Genomic DNA, 16,841 nt, shown 5'->3' on the forward strand with positions numbered 1-16,841 from the left:
GGCTGTATGTGAAAATTAATAGAAGCATGTTTTGTATTGGTACAAAAAAATGTGTAACCAAAGAACAGTACTATGGATTTGCAGTTAGGTTTGAAAAGTCAAGCACTCTTGCTCTGTGGAATTGAAACATTGTGTGTCGAACTTCTGACCTAACTGCACACAGCAGTGTTCCATGAGCTGTTGCTATGGTAGCAGGCAGAAGTCAAGTTGGGGGAAGGGTACTAGGCAGAAGTCAAGTTGGGGGCAGGGTACTTTTGGAAAAGGGTTGGTTTTCAACCAATAGAAATGTGTCATTACATTTGAAAAAAAGGGGGAAGCACTGAGATTTGAAACTTACATGTATATGTGTGGAAAAATAGAGGGAAAGTTTGCCATTATCTGGTTCTGCTGAGAGGAGAGAGGTGTACAGAACAGAGATCCTGGCTCTGATAATCTGCTGTTTGAGTGACACATTTCTTTCACAACTAACTAATTTTAAAGGTGAGTTTACAGTTTGAGAGGGGATGTATGTGGTAACTTAAGAAATGAATAATAGAAATGGGAATTGTTTTTGTTGTAGTTACACATGGTGGATTCATAATGTGTCAGTCTGTAAAAGAGATTTTCACTTGGCCCGAAAAAAAAAGAGCAGTAAGTGTGCTTTCAAATTGGCAAAGAAATTTCGTTTTGGCACTAATGTGAAAACATGACTGTGTGTGCATAGAAGAATTATAGGCAGAAATGTATTGCGTCTTGCTCTGGTGATTTCACAGTTGCAGTAGATGGAAAAGAGGAGCGAATTTTTGGGGGAAGAAGCAGAGGTTTAGCACACACCCATGTGCTTGCCATGTATAGTCATGCACAGTAATTAGAAGCGAGTGGGGTTTTCAGGTTTAAGTCTGTAATGCAAATACATTCAGCATCACTAAGGCTGGTTGCCCCTGCTGGAGTGTAGGCAGTCACAGAGAATACACACGGTGGTGGTCTGAAAAAAAAACAGCTTGGACATGTGCATTTAAATAAATTTAAAAAAAAAGGTTTCAGAATGTGTCAGTCTGTAAAAGTGATTTCAAAGTGTAAAAAGAGATTTTCACTTGGCCCGAAAAAAAAAGAGCAGTAAGTGTGCTTTCAAATTGGCAAAGAAATTTCGTTTTGGCACTAATGTGAAAACATGACTCTGTGTGCATAGAAGAATTATAGGCAGAAATGTATTGCGTCTTGCTCTGGTGATTTCACAGTTGCAGTAGATGGAAAAGAGGAGCGAATTTTTGGGGGAAGAAGCAGAGGTTTAGCACACACCCATGTGCTTGCCATGTATAGTCATGCACAGTAATTAGAAGCGAGTGGGGTTTTCAGGTTTAAGTCTGTAATGCAAATACATTCAGCATCACTAAGGCTGGTTGCCCCTGCTGGAGTGTAGGCAGTCACAGAGAATACACACGGTGGTGGTCTGAAAAAAAAACAGCTTGGACATGTGCATTTAAATAAATTTAAAAAAAAAGGTTTCAGAATGTGTCAGTCTGTAAAAGTGATTTCAAAGTGTAAAAAGAGATTTTCACTTGGCCCGAAAAAAAAAGAGCAGTAAGTGTGCTTTCAAATTGGCAAAGAAATTTCGTTTTGGCACTAATGTGAAAACATGACTCTGTGTGCATAGAAGAATTATAGGCAGAAATGTATTGCGTCTTGCTCTGGTGATTTCACAGTTGCAGTAGATGGAAAAGTGGAGCGAATTTTTGGGGGAAGAAGCAGAGGTTTAGCACACACCCATGTGCTTGCCATGTATAGTCATGCACAGTAATTAGAAGCGAGTGGGGTTTTCAGGTTTAAGTCTGTAATGCAAATACATTCAGCATCACTAAGGCTGGTTGCCCCTGCTGGAGTGTAGGCAGTCACAGAGAATACACACGGTGGTGGTCTGAAAAAAAAACAGCTTGGACATGTGCATTTAAATAAATTTAAAAAAAAGGTTTCAGAATGTGTCAGTCTGTAAAAGTGATTTCAAAGTGTAAAAAGAGATTTTCACTTGGCCCGAAAAAAAAAGAGCAGTAAGTGTGCTTTCAAATTGGCAAAGAAATTTCGTTTTGGCACTAATGTGAAAACATGACTCTGTGTGCATAGAAGAATTATAGGCAGAAATGTATTGCGTCTTGCTCTGGTGATTTCACAGTTGCAGTAGATGGAAAAGAGGAGCGAATTTTTGGGGGAAGAAGCAGAGGTTTAGCACACACCCATGTGCTTGCCATGTATAGTCATGCACAGTAATTAGAAGCGAGTGGGGTTTTCAGGTTTAAGTCTGTAATGCAAATACATTCAGCATCACTAAGGCTGGTTGCCCCTGCTGGAGTGTAGGCAGTCACAGAGAATACACACGGTGGTGGTCTGAAAAAAAAACAGCTTGGACATGTGCATTTAAATAAATTTAAAAAAAAGGTTTCAGAATGTGTCAGTCTGTAAAAGTGATTTCAAAGTGTAAAAAGAGATTTTCACTTGGCCCGAAAAAAAAAGAGCAGTAAGTGTGCTTTCAAATTGGCAAAGAAATTTCGTTTTGGCACTAATGTGAAAACATGACTCTGTGTGCATAGAAGAATTATAGGCAGAAATGTATTGCGTCTTGCTCTGGTGATTTCACAGTTGCAGTAGATGGAAAAGAGGAGCGAATTTTTGGGGGAAGAAGCAGAGGTTTAGCACACACCCATGTGCTTGCCATGTATAGTCATGCACAGTAATTAGAAGCGAGTGGGGTTTTCAGGTTTAAGTCTGTAATGCAAATACATTCAGCATCACTAAGGCTGGTTGCCCCTGCTGGAGTGTAGGCAGTCACAGAGAATACACACGGTGGTGGTCTGAAAAAAAAACAGCTTGGACATGTGCATTTAAATAAATTTAAAAAAAAAGGTTTCAGAATGTGTCAGTCTGTAAAAGTGATTTCAAATTGAAAAAAGAGATATACACTTGCCCCCGAAAAAAAAAGAGCAGTAAGTGTGCTTTCAAATTGGCAAAGAAATTTCGTTTTGGGACTAATGTGAAAACATGACTCTGTGTGCATAGAAGAATTATAGGCAGAAATGTATTGCGTCTTGCTCTGGTGATTTCACAGTTGCAGTAGATGGAAAAGAGGAGCGAATTTTTGGGGGAAGAAGCAGAGGTTTAGCACACACCCATGTGCTTGCCATGTATAGTCATGCACAGTAATTAGAAGCGAGTGGGGTTTTCAGGTTTAAGTCTGTAATGCAAATACATTCAGCATCACTAAGGCTGTTTGCCCCTGCTGGAGTGTAGGCAGTCACAGAGAATGCACACGGTGGTGGTCTGAAAAAAAAACTGCTTGGACATGTGCATTTAAATAAATTAAAAAAAAAGGTTTCAGAATGTGTCAGTCTGTAAAAGTGATTTCAAAGTGTAAAAAGAGATTTTCACTTGGCCCCGAAAAAAAAAGAGCAGTAAGTGTGCTTTCAAATTGGCAAAGAAATTTCGTTTTGGCACTAATGTGAAAACATGACTCTGTGTGCATAGAAGAATTATAGGCAGAAATGTATTGCGTCTTGCTCTGGTGATTTCACAGTTGCAGTAGATGGAAAAGAGGAGCGAATTTTTGGGGGAAGAAGCAGAGGTTTAGCACACACCCATGTGCTTGCCATGTATAGTCATGCACAGTAATTAGAAGCGAGTGGGGTTTTCAGGTTTAAGTCTGTAATGCAAATACATTCAGCATCACTAAGGCTGGTTGCCCCTGCTGGAGTGTAGGCAGTCACAGAGAATGCACACGGTGGTGGTCTGAAAAAAAAACTGCTTGGACATGTGCATTTAAATAAATTAAAAAAAAAGGTTTCAGAATGTGTCAGTCTGTAAAAGTGATTTCAAATTGAAAAAAGAGATATACACTTGCCCCCGAAAAAAAAAGAGCAGTAAGTGTGCTTTCAAATTGGCAAAGAAATTTCGTTTTGGCACTAATGTGAAAACATGACTCTGTGTGCATAGAAGAATTATAGGCAGAAATGTATTGCGTCTTGCTCTGGTGATTTCACAGTTGCAGTAGATGGAAAAGAGGAGCGAATTTTTGGGGGAAGAAGCAGAGGTTTAGCACACACCCATGTGCTTGCCATGTATAGTCATGCACAGTAATTAGAAGCGAGTGGGGTTTTCAGGTTTAAGTCTGTAATGCAAATACATTCAGCATCACTAAGGCTGGTTGCCCCTGCTGGAGTGTAGGCAGTCACAGAGAATACACACGGTGGTGGTCTGAAAAAAAAACAGCTTGGACATGTGCATTTAAATAAATTTAAAAAAAAAGGTTTCAGAATGTGTCAGTCTGTAAAAGTGATTTCAAAGTGTAAAAAGAGATTTTCACTTGGCCCGAAAAAAAAAGAGCAGTAAGTGTGCTTTCAAATTGGCAAAGAAATTTCGTTTTGGCACTAATGTGAAAACATGACTCTGTGTGCATAGAAGAATTATAGGCAGAAATGTATTGCGTCTTGCTCTGGTGATTTCACAGTTGCAGTAGATGGAAAAGAGGAGCGAATTTTTGGGGGAAGAAGCAGAGGTTTAGCACACACCCATGTGCTTGCCATGTATAGTCATGCACAGTAATTAGAAGCGAGTGGGGTTTTCAGGTTTAAGTCTGTAATGCAAATACATTCAGCATCACTAAGGCTGGTTGCCCCTGCTGGAGTGTAGGCAGTCACAGAGAATACACACGGTGGTGGTCTGAAAAAAAAACAGCTTGGTTTCATAATGTGACAGTTTGTTATACAGATTTTCACTTGCCCAAAAAAAAAGAGGAGTTTGTGTGCATTCAAATTGGCAAAGAAATTTCGTTTTGTGACTATTGTGAAAAGAAATGTAGTAATATATTTAAATTCAATAAAGAATTTTTTTTTTAGTTTTTTTGCAGGTATTGCTGAAGAACAGTGAACAAAATTTAAGATGCCTACAAAATCTCGAGTTCAAAAAACGCTAAAAAAAAAACTATATTTGAGGACAACTGGAGGACCAAAGTTAGTAGAAGATGCTGATGTTGGGAAAAAGAAAAAATCTTCTGGTAAGCAAAAAAGACAATTCCTAAACAAAATATTGAAAACAAACAAAAATGTACAAAATGTCTGTTCTCGGAAAAATGTAACAAAACCTACAGAACAGCAAAAAATTGAGGATTTAGTTAATGCAAATATACCTTCTGCAATTGAAAAGTTTAACATAAACAGAAAAACAGCATTTAAAGAGATACGTAGAAAAATGTTTCAGAGAAGAGTTATGTCCAATTTGATAAAGGATATAAAGAAATATAAGCAAAAGGCTAAATATTATAAGAGAAAAAAAGAAATTGAAGCCATTGCAGCAAAGGCATTAGAATTAAAAAGGAAACTATTCATATTAATTTTGAATAGGATGCGTACATTAGATAAAATGGTTAATGTACTGAAATCACAAAGCAAAAGCAAAAGAGTAGTGAACAGAACAAATTTTTGTAAAGTGTTTTTAGGAAAGTGGATGCATAGCTCAAGTAGTGAACCTTTTTTTAATGAAGAGAGCTATTTTCAAAGTAATAGTTTGCTGCATGCAGTTGACACCAGAGGTCGTTCATACGAAGTAAAAAATGGTTGCATAATGGAGAAGGAGATAATGGTTCCAAGAGATGAGGTACAAGTGATGGCAGATGAGGCAATGGGGAGACGTCCTAAAGCCCCAGTGTACACTTGGAATTGTAGTAGTATTTGCACTGTGCGTCAGGAATCTATTGACAGATTTCGAGAGTTTCTAAGAGAATATAGTAAAAAAAGTGTAAAACAAAAGATTAAGGTGCTTCAAAGTCTGGATCCATGCAGAGTGAGAGAGAATACTGGTTTGCAGGGTCATTCTCTTGCTTGTCTATCTAGAAAAGTGTGCAATAGTGTTTTCCATCATTTTAGGATGCTGGCTGTTCATCATACTGAAATGAGAAAGTTTGTGAGACGGTTGTATTTTGCCAAAAGTCCAGCAATAAAGTTAAATGAATTGAATAGGGCTCTGTTCCGAGGAACGGTATCAGATGTAGAGAAGGTTGTTGATGAAATTCAGTTTTGTTACTTTGGTCCTGAACAAAACAGTGCAGAGAAGGACACAGTAAATGAGGCAGAAGTGGAAGAGAATGTAGAACCTTGTGTAAGTAAGACATTTAATGATCACATAACAAAATTTGCAATAGTCTCTAATGAAAGACCAAATGTTACTTGTATTTGTTGCCGCAGAACTCATTATAGAAAACAAACTAGGAATGTTGATCTCTACAGAAAGAGTGAAAATGAAGATAATTATAAGTGGATGGATTTTGCAACATATATATTTCTTGAAAATTGTTTTGAATTGGGTGAAGATCAGCGTATTTGTAAATACTGCTACAACAAGTTAGAGGAAAATAGAATGCCGACCAGAGCTGTACATAATAATTTAGAATTGGATGCTATTCCTGCTGAACTTTCTGAATTAAATACATATGAGTCTATACTCATTCAATGTGTTCATCCGTTCCAGACCATAGTACGTATGGAGCCCAAAACTGGTAAATTACCTCCTTCAGATTTAGTGAGAGGTTTAAAAGGTAGAGTGGTGTATTTGCCCTTGGATTTGAAAAAAAATATGGAAACTATTGATGCGGATACTTTGGAAACTGAACCATTAATTATTCTGGTTAATGGTGTACCTACAAAGAATAAGAAGATTTGGCAGGAGCTGGTAGATGTGCGGAAAGTACAAAGAGCAAATTTGTATTTGAAAAAAAATAACAAATGGTATGAATCAATTTATATAGTAGAAGAAGAAGAAGAAGAAGATTTACAAGGAGATACAGAAACACCAAGTGGACAAATTGAAAAAGTGGACAAGTCAAAGGAAGAAGAAATTTATGAACATTTTAGCATACATCCTCTCCATTCGAAAGAAGTTATGGGAGACAATATTGATCTCTTTCAGATGAAGAAAGCAAAAGGAAATCCCGTGAGTGTATGGGAGGAGAGCTTGGAAGCTCGATGTTTTCCCCAGCTGTTTCCTAAAGGAAAAGGAGGACGATACGATGAACGTCCGGAACAGATTCCAGCTTCTGAGTATCGGACTACAAGACTATATGCTGAAGATCCCAGATTTCGACAAAGTATCCCTTATTTGTTCCATCTTTTATTTGAAAGCGACTTGTCTGCACTGTCTTATGCAGTAAATCACATTTTAAAAAGTGGAGTACATTTACAAAATGTGTCTGCTAAGGATTTTATGGAGAAAGTGCAGCACCGAGATGATCATTTGGAAACACAACTGATCAATCTGATGGCTTGTCAGCGTGGGACAAATGAATATTGGTACCGACGCCATGGTGAACTAAAATGCATGTTACGCAATTTAGGAACACCAACATGGTTCCTTACCCTAAGCTGCGCCGAGTACGCTTGGGATGATTTACTGGATTTTCTACGAGAGGCCAATTCAAACATTGAAAACATCGAATACAAGACAGCAGGAGAACTGTGCTCATTGGATCCGGTTAATGTTTGCAGATATTTCAATCATAGATTTGAGGCTATGATGTCCTTCATCTGCAATAAAAAAAATCCACCCCTTGGAGAAGTAGTGGATTTCTTTTGGAGAAAAGAGTACCAGGCAAGAGGTGCTCCTCATATTCATATGCTGCTGTGGATCAAGGATGCCCCAAAGTTTGGAACAGATACTGATGAAGCAGTGTTATCTTACATTGAAGAATATGCAACATGTGCTATACCTAAAAGCACAGAAGAGTACAAGTTAAAGGAGCAAGTTCTACGTTTCCAAAGTCATCGGTGTGGAAAATACTGTCGACGGAAATACAAGAGCAAAGAAAAATACTACACTAAATGTCGATTTGGATTTCCTAGACCTGTTCTTACAAATGGAAGAGTCAACAGTTTTATGTCAGCTGTGAGACATACTATCACAAGAAAATCACCTAAGAATACCTACAACCTTAAAAGAAAAGAAGAATCAAAAAATATAAATGACTACAACCCAGTCATTTTATCCATGTGGAACGCTAACATGGATATACAGTATGTTGCTGACAATTCCATTGCTGTTGCTCGATATGTAACGTCTTACATTACGAAATCAGAAAAAACAGAATTGAAGGAAATGTGGGAAGAGATTTCTCACGAGAAGACTGTCAGTAAGAAGCTGTACAGTTTCAGTTTGAAGATGTTATCGCATCGAGAAATTGGATCCTACGAATGTTCAGATAGATTATCTTCTGCAAGTCTCTACTCGAAGTCAAGAAGAATAATTTGGGCAAGTTTAGGCCTTGCAGCAATGAGAAATCGGGTACTGAAATCTGTTGGAGAAATTGAATATTTGGCACAGTTCGAACCTGAAAGTACAGATATATTGAAAACAAACATGTTGGACACATATTATCCCAAGAGAAGTCATCATCTGGAGAACATGTGTCTCTATGAAGTGCTGCAGAACTACATTTATTCACGGAAAGCTGCAGAAGACATCAATAATGGAAAATATAAAGTCGTTGGTGAAGAAGGATGTTTGGTGAAGCAAACCAAAGGAAGTTTGATAAATCACCGGAAGCTGAGTTGCGACACTACCGACAAGAAAGAATTTTACTACTTGGCTCTTTTACAGTTGTTTAAACCATGGCGTTCAGAGGATGAACTACTGGGAGAATTCCAGAGCTATGAAGATTCTTTTAATGCTTGCAAAGACAGCATACAATGCAGTACATTCTCAACTTATCTGCAAATGTTAAATGAAGAAATTGAACAGGAAACTACAATTGCAGCAGAAATTGCTAGAGACAGTTCTCAGGACAGCCAAAGTTCAGGAACATACAGTCAAGATCCCCTAGGACAACCAATCGTTGAAAATGAAGCATCAATAGCCATGAATGAAGTGGAAACGGCTATGAATCAAGCTCAAGAAGAATTTATAGACTTAGAAAATTTGGAAAGACAACTGAATCAAGAGCAGCAACAAATTTATGAAGAGATCAAAAACAAAATTGAACACGGATTTCTACATGAAAAAAAAGAGTGCTCATGCACATCATTTCATCCAATCAGGATGTATGTAAGCGGACAAGCTGGCACTGGAAAAAGTTTCCTAATTAAAGTCATCAGAAGCTACCTAAAGCAAAAAACAGATTCTACTTTGTCTTGTGTGGTTACTGCTCCAACTGGGTTAGCAGCATATAACATAAAAGGAATCACCTTACATCGTTTGCTAATGTTACCAGTGGAGCATGAGAACAAAATACAATTCAACAAGCTAACTGGAGAAGCATGCTTGGAAGTTTCAAGAGTATTGAAGAAGATGCAAGTTCTCATTATTGATGAGGTGAGCATGGTATCAAACTTAATGCTTGCCTTTGTGCATTTAAGAATGCAGCAAATTTTGAAGACAGACTATGACGTGTTATTTGGTGGAAAACACGTCATCGTTTTTGGGGATCTTTTGCAACTTACTCCGGTTAAAGGACAACCAGTGTTTAATACTGTGACACATGAAGACACGAAGAAGTCATTGGGAAGCATCGGTAATACAAATATTTGGTCCTTCTTTGAGTACAAGGAACTTACAACTAATATGAGGCAAGCAAACGATGAAGAATATGGAAGTATTCTGAAAGATATCAGGATTGGACTACTCACAGAAGCTGGCAAAAAAGCATTACAGACTCGGCTGCTACATAATTTATTTCCAAAGGAAGAAATAGTTGCAGAGAAGATATACAAGAACATTGCAGAAAACAAAAGTGTCATCTGCTTAATGCCAACTCTACGTGAATGCTCAATATTCAATGAGGAGCTTTTGAAATTGGAAAAGGAAGAGATCATGAAATTGGAAGCAGTGGACAAAATTGAGGATGGAAGAATTACTGTCACAGTAACAGGCAAACTGAAAAATAAATTGGACTCACTAGAGAAGAACATCTCCAAAACAGCAGGATTAGAAAAAAATCTATATGTTTGCATGAACTGTAGAGTGTTTTTAAGGAGAAATTTGGATGTTGAAAAAGGCTTAGTAAATGGAGCGATGGGAAGAGTTGTGGGTTTTATTAATTATCAGAAAAAAGATGGAATTGAATGGTTAAAAATAAAATTTGATCAGATAGAGGAAGTTAAAGACATTTGTCGTTGTTCAGTTCGTTTCATGCTTGTGAAAGACTTATATGTACGTAGGAAGCAGTTTCCGTTTTCTCTAGCATATGCTGTAACTATTCACAAGTCTCAAGGATTGACTGTAGATTGTGCATTTGTGAACATTGGATCTAGTGTGTTCAAAGAAGGTATGGCATATGTTGCTTTGTCACGAGTCAAAACATTATCAGGTTTATTCATGATAGACTTCGATGACTCAAAAGTTAGTGCTGATACAAACTGTGTAAAGGAGTATAATAGATTAAGAAGAAGCTATGCTCCTCATTTAGGTCAGTATCCTGTGTTGGAGAAACGTGTAGTTTCTCGTAAAAGGAGAAATGAGAATATCTGTAATGAAGATGTAGAGAAGAGGAAAAAAAAGAGGAGTGATGTAATTGCAAGCAAAAAGAATAAGGAAAATGAAGAACAGGTTGTAGGATGTCATTTTGAAAATAGCTCTGGTGTCAACTGCTACGCAAATGTAGTGCTGAATGTTGCTTTTTATCTGGAAAGTTTGCAAGAGCAGATAATAATAAATCAGGGAAAAAGATTCTGTTCAGAGCTCAGTCTCCTTTTTCAAAAGCTGAGTAAAGATAAAACTCAAATAGAAAGTGCTACTGATATTAGAAAACTTTTAGATGTATGTTCAGGACGAACACAGTTTTCTCAAAATGAACAGCAAGATGCTCACGAATTTTTGATGTATTTTCTTCAGGTAGTGGAAGAAGAAGGAGTTCCCATTGACATTTTTTTTGGTCTCTCTTATAAATGGGAACATAGTTGTGATAATTGTTATAATATAAGTGGTTCTATTGTTGATAATGAAAGGTTTATTTATTTGACATTGCCAGAGAGTAAAACAGTCACTTTTGCAAACTTAGTTAAAGATGCTAATCATAGCATGAAATGTGGTGAGTGTAATTCTGACATGTTATCAACATTAATTTTAAGGGAATACGGACAGTATGTAATTTTAATGATGCAACGATGTAGAGCTGATGGATCAAAATTGGATACTTTAATAAAGAAGTTTACAGGACAGCAATTATCAATTTCAGGAAAAACTTTTGTAACTGTTGCAATAATTTTCCATGATGGACCTACTGTTACTTCTGGACATTACACAGTTTATCTAAAATGTGAAAAAGGATGGACACTGTGTAATGATTCCCAATTGATTTTCAAACAACGTTTGCCTTTTGATTTAGCAAATTCCTATCTAATCTTCCTGAAACCTAAATTTTAGAGAGACTTGGCAAGATCTGGACAAAATAATTTTACCATTTTACAGGATTACCATTGCAATTTTGTAGAAAAAAGATTTTTAAAATTATCATTTGGCCTAAAGGAAAGATAACCAATTGTAATGTGGACTTTTTAAATTTTTAATGCAATTTTGAAAAACCAATAATTTAGAGATTATCGGTAACTTCTGCACATTTTAAATTTTGGAATGTTATTGGACTGCCACTGGAAATTTTTTCAAAAATAATTTCAAAAATTACTATTTGGCCATGTGGAAAAGTAAGCAATTCTATTGTGGACTAAATAAATTATTCGAAAAATTTTCGTGAACCAAAATGTTACAGAGAATCGGTGAGATCTGGACAGATTAAACTTTAGAATTTTAATGGTTTTCCCTTGGAAATTTATTCCAGGGAAAGAATAAAAAATACTATTTGGCCTAAAGGAAATAAAATCAGATGTGTTTTGGAGTTATTTGAGATATATTATTGTGAATGTACTTCTGAAACAAAAATATCAGACGGTATTTTAAAGAAAAAAGTATTGTTTTTAGATGACATTTTTTAAGAATAATATGCATTTCTGTAATGATAAGTTTAAGTGAGAAGAGATTCTGGGCTTTTTTAATACAATCTTTGAGATTGTTATTTTTTTTTGCCCGCTGTAAAATGATGAATGCAATTGCTTTCACAATTTATAGTGAAATGCAATATATTCTGAAAACAGCAAAAATAAGGCAAAAATATTTTTGGGGAAAAAATGTAAATATGTGTACTGTATTATAAAATGTTTTAAAAATATTAATACTTTTTTCTTTTTTTTCAGATCGATATAGAAAATTTTCGTAAACTACAACCATTTTAAAAACTATTTTTTAAAAAAACAAATGAATAAATATTTTTTTCAGTGAGTATGGTAAGTCAATAGTAATAATTGTAGTCTTTCAAGGACCTTGTAATGTGAAAAATGATTTTTAGTGTTTTTTTTAAAAAATAAAAAAAAAGGTACGCTTACCGTACGCGTACGGTAAAAAAAAAAAGTTTTTTAAAAAAAATGTAAAAAAAAGATGAAAGATAAGGTTGGCTCTTAAAAGAACCGTTGTGTTCATGCAGGGACAGAGGAAAGGAACCATGGGAAAATCATTCAAAGCTACAAATGTGCTGATCTATTTTGTTATTCACTAGGGAAACACTGGTCTCCCTATAACAAATTAGAGCTTTACAAAATGTGCAATGAATATCAACCTTCCGAAATCGAGGGTTCATTTCCAGAGGGCCAGCAAAAGGAGATTCTCCCCCCACAGATGAAGGGCTCACCTGAGCTGCAGAAGAAGGAGTAAGCTCTGCAGGTGATGGTCCAGGCTGAGCTGCTGTGGATGTACTGGCTCGTCTTTCTGAAGAGTTACCTCCAAAAAGTTGAGCATGTGTCCTTTTGTGTACATCCTTGAGGTGCCTCATCATGGTGTGATTCCCAAAGGAATACTTCCTGTCAGGATTACCTCTAGAAAGTACACGCTGACACAGCTTGCAAGTAACTAAGGGTGCATTCACCTTTTGCTGGCCTTCTGGAAAAGTAAAATAATCCCAAACATAAGAAGGTTTTACTTTCCTCGCTCTCTGCCTCAAGACAGTGCTGCTGGTGCTAGCCTCACTCTCAGAAGAGCTCTGCTGTTCTGCCATCGTATCCCAAAGACAAACCAGCTCCTTCTCCCAAGGGATCACAAGCAGAAATGAGGGGAATGGGTGTGGTGTAGGAGAGTTCTAGAACTGAAAGTAGTTTCAACCAATCAAAAGTTGTGTTTCAAGATCACATGACCTACCGTACGCTTACGGTACGCTTACGGTGCGCTTACGGCAAAAAGTACGCGTGCGCGTAAAAAAGACACGCGCTTGCGCACATGCGCATAACAGTCATTTCCCGGCACTTCCGCGTAACGTGCGCGTGTTGCGTAAGCGCGCACGCGTCCCACGCGCAGTACGCGCGGCTACGCAAAGTGCGTAACTATACGCAAGCAGCGTAGATAGATTACGGACGTTGCGTAAACCGTACGCTTACCGTGAGCTTACGGTACGCGTACTATAAAAAAAAAAAAAAAAAAATCTGGAAATAAATTTTACATGTTTATTTTAAAAAATATATATAAAAAAAATATTTAAGGATTTTAAAAATTAAAGCATAGTCTTTATAAAAGATAAGAAAATTAAAATAAAAATATGTTTGAAAAAAATGAAGAATATAAAAAAAAAATAGCATTTAAAAAACCTTGCAAATTCACTGAAAAAACCATGGGTTTCACACACGTTATAGTTAGGAATTAGCATTTAAAAAACCTTGCAAATTCAATGAAAAAACCATGGGTTTCACACACGTTATAGTTAGGAATTAGCATTTAAAAAACCTTAGAAATTCACTGAAAAAACCATAGGTTTCACACACGTTATAGTTAGGAATTAGCATTTAAAAAACCTTAGAAATTCAGTGAAAAAACCATAGGTTTCACACATGTTATAGTTAGCTGGACATTTTACTCGTAAAAAACCAATGAAATTGCCCCGTTATAGTTAGTTCAGCTAACTATAACTCGCGCGCCCGCAATGCACTGCTGATGACGTCACATATTACATCACTCATGACATGGTCAGTGACATCACTCATGACATCACTGATGACATCTCAAATGACATCACTGATGACATCACTGATGACATCATCTAGTGAATGTGTGTTATTCTGAAAATTAAATATGTTTTATATATGTATATCTCATGGTCGATGGAAGAATAAATGGGTATATAAGTGTCTAAATGGATGATTTGTTTTTGAAAAATTGATTGTGTAACTGACTGATTAAGTGTATCATAGTGAATACATGGCTTAGTGAATAATGTTTAAATATGTAAATATCTGTATCAGTCTCTCACTTTGTGTATAAGTGGCTGCATGGGTTGGTGAGTAGCTACATGGGTGCCTATTTAGGTTATTAGTTGTTTTTTTGAGTATCAGTCTGAGTGTCTGCATGGTTCGGTGGGGGGTATTACGTAGTGCATCGGTGCATGAATGAGTGACTCACTGTTTGTATGTGTTGAACACAGCATGTGTGCAGGACTGTATGGGTGGATGAGTGTGTGTATGGGTGTGTTAGTGAGTGAATGACTGTCTCAATAGTGTCTTCAGGAGTAACTACATACGTTTTAAACTAGTATATGTGACTATTGGTGTATATATGTGAGTATATGTGAAAGTGAGAGATTGAAAGAGTTCCTGTATGAATAAGTATGTGTTTCTATAAGTGATTGTTTAAAAGACTAAGTATGTGTAAGTTTCCGTAGAAGTAAGTGTGGTGGTGTGTGTATAACTGTATATGCAAGTAAATGTATGTTTGATTCTTTATTAGCATGAGTGACTATGTGTGTGAGTAACTCTATGGATGAGTGGCATTGTGTAACAGGATGTATAGATGTATGAGTACATATGATGAGTGAGTACATGTATGAGTGACTGTATAGGACTGTTGGTGAATGAGTGGATGTGTATGTGGATCTTAGAATTACTGAAGAGGTTGTTGTAACTGGTATTGGTATGTCCATTGTTTTGAAATTTTTAGTCTCTATTTTTGAATGTGTGTATCAAAGCTTATATTAAGGTGAGAGGAGGTCTGCCACTCTATCACAAGGATGATGTCATCAGTGATGTCATCAGTGATGTCATTTGAGATGTCATCAGTGATGTCATGAGTGATGTCACTGACCATGTCATGAGTGATGTAATATGTGACGTCATCAGCAGTGCATTGCGGGCGCGCGAGTTATAGTTAGCTGAACTAACTATAACGGGGCAATTTCATTGGTTTTTTACGAGTAAAATGTCCAGCTAACTATAACATGTGTGAAACCTATGGTTTTTTCACTGAATATATATATATATATATTTTACCTGCTAGCGGTCGCCAGTAGGTATTTATAGTTAAGACCTTGTTTCTATTAAAAACAAATATTTTTGGCCAATATCTTTGGCGCCATTTGATGAATCTTCGCACACTTTTCAAAACTAATGGCCCACTCACTTCAGCTGCTGTGCTGAAAGTTTCCAGGTGATTCGTCAAGCGGGGGCTGAGAAAAAGTGGGGTCCCAAAATGCTTTTTCTCCATGTTAATTTCCATAGGAAACTGTTCAAGCAGCTACAGGCCAAACTGCTGAACGGAATTACACCAGATTTGGCAGAAAGGAAGCTCATGGTCCAGAATGCACTCTTTTTGTTAAATGGTGTAAATCCGTTCAGTATTTCCTGAGAAATGTAAACATTTCTCAGACATACAAATTTGACCACTGAGGATCCGCGAACCCTCCCGATCTCGAGCCTGCGATCTGATTGGCTACCAACTGTTCAAACCAGGAGGTGTTGGCAGCCATCTTCAAAAAAGGTCCAAAAACATTAAAGATTAAGAAAAGGGGGCAGGGTAGAAACACCCTGACCGCCTAGGCCTGCTCAGGGGGTCCCGCCAAAAAGCATTTTTATTTTTATTTTCAGCTGGATTCACGTTGGGTCCGCAAATCCGGCTGGAAAAAAAAAAGCATGGCCTCCTCCGCTTCGTTTAATTAGGCCCCCGGGTGTGCCATGTCCCGGGGGCAATGATCAAAATACATTCAAAAATATATTCAAGGTACTTCTAATTTCCTTCAGAGCATCCAAGAACCTAGGGCCTACATATCTTTCGGCCAGATTAACCCCTTAAACCACTGCCGGACACTCAGATCCGCATCTGCAAATCTTCTCAAGCCCCCCTGCTTCAGGTGCAAAACCAAAGGAGGAAAATCTGTAGCTGTATTAGGAACCAGAGCCTGGAATCTTCTGCCTACGCACTTAAGGCTGATCAAAACAGAAATCCAGTTCAGAAAGGTCTTTGGATCTTTGGATCCTCAGATGAACTTTGCTCATCACTCATATAGTGGCTGCTCTTGTCTACCCTGATTATCTCCCGCATAGCTTCAGGATGCTACTTTCAGAGTGACAGTCACGCCCTATAAATGTCTATTCAAATTCAAATGCAGGGCCTGTGCGGGCCTCCGCAGCCCCAGGGACCACCACCTCCCCGGGGCTATGTTTATTGAATACAAGGGGCCATGCGCCCCACGCGGACCCGGGGACAGCCATCTCGCCAGGGCTTTATTTTTTAAATAAATGCATGAGGGGGGCTCCTGTCCCCCCACACAGCCCCGGGGCTATGTTTATTAAATGCGGGGGTCATGCAGGATCCCCACAGCCCCAGGGACTGCCCAGGGCTTTATTTTTTAAATATATGCATGAGGGGGGCTCCTGACCCCCCACAGCCCAAGGGAATGCCTCCTCGGGCTAAATTTAAAAGGTGCATGAGGTGCTCCAGCCACTCCACAGAGCAACAGGGACCTCCACCTCCCTGGGGCTATATTAAAAAATAAAGTCCAGGGCTTTAGTATTGTGGGAGGGGGCCATGCGGCC

The 16,841-nt window shown here is 37.7% G+C and overlaps 1 protein-coding gene across 1 annotated transcript; it reads left to right on the plus strand.

Moving 5' to 3' along the window:
* The first annotated feature begins 370 nt into the window (after positions 1-370).
* LOC146861323 (uncharacterized) lies at positions 371-11,629 on the plus strand. The gene is made up of 2 exons (XM_085646420.1): positions 371-480; positions 4,860-11,629. The coding sequence occupies exon 2, from the start codon at positions 4,903-4,905 to the stop codon at positions 11,365-11,367; it is 6,465 nt and encodes a 2,154-aa protein (XP_085502546.1). The 5' UTR covers positions 371-480; positions 4,860-4,902; the 3' UTR covers positions 11,368-11,629.
* The last annotated feature ends 5,212 nt before the right edge of the window (positions 11,630-16,841 follow it).

Source organism: Triturus cristatus, chromosome 3_1 (genome assembly GCF_964204655.1).
Source record: "Triturus cristatus chromosome 3_1, aTriCri1.1, whole genome shotgun sequence".
NCBI classification, from domain to species: Eukaryota; Metazoa; Chordata; class Amphibia; order Caudata; family Salamandridae; genus Triturus; species Triturus cristatus.

Excerpts from the sequence above, each read along its gene's own strand:
- LOC146861323 (XM_085646420.1), top strand. The coding sequence starts at position 4,903 with ATGCCTACAAAATCTCGAGTTCAAAAAACGCTAAAAAAAAAACTATAT.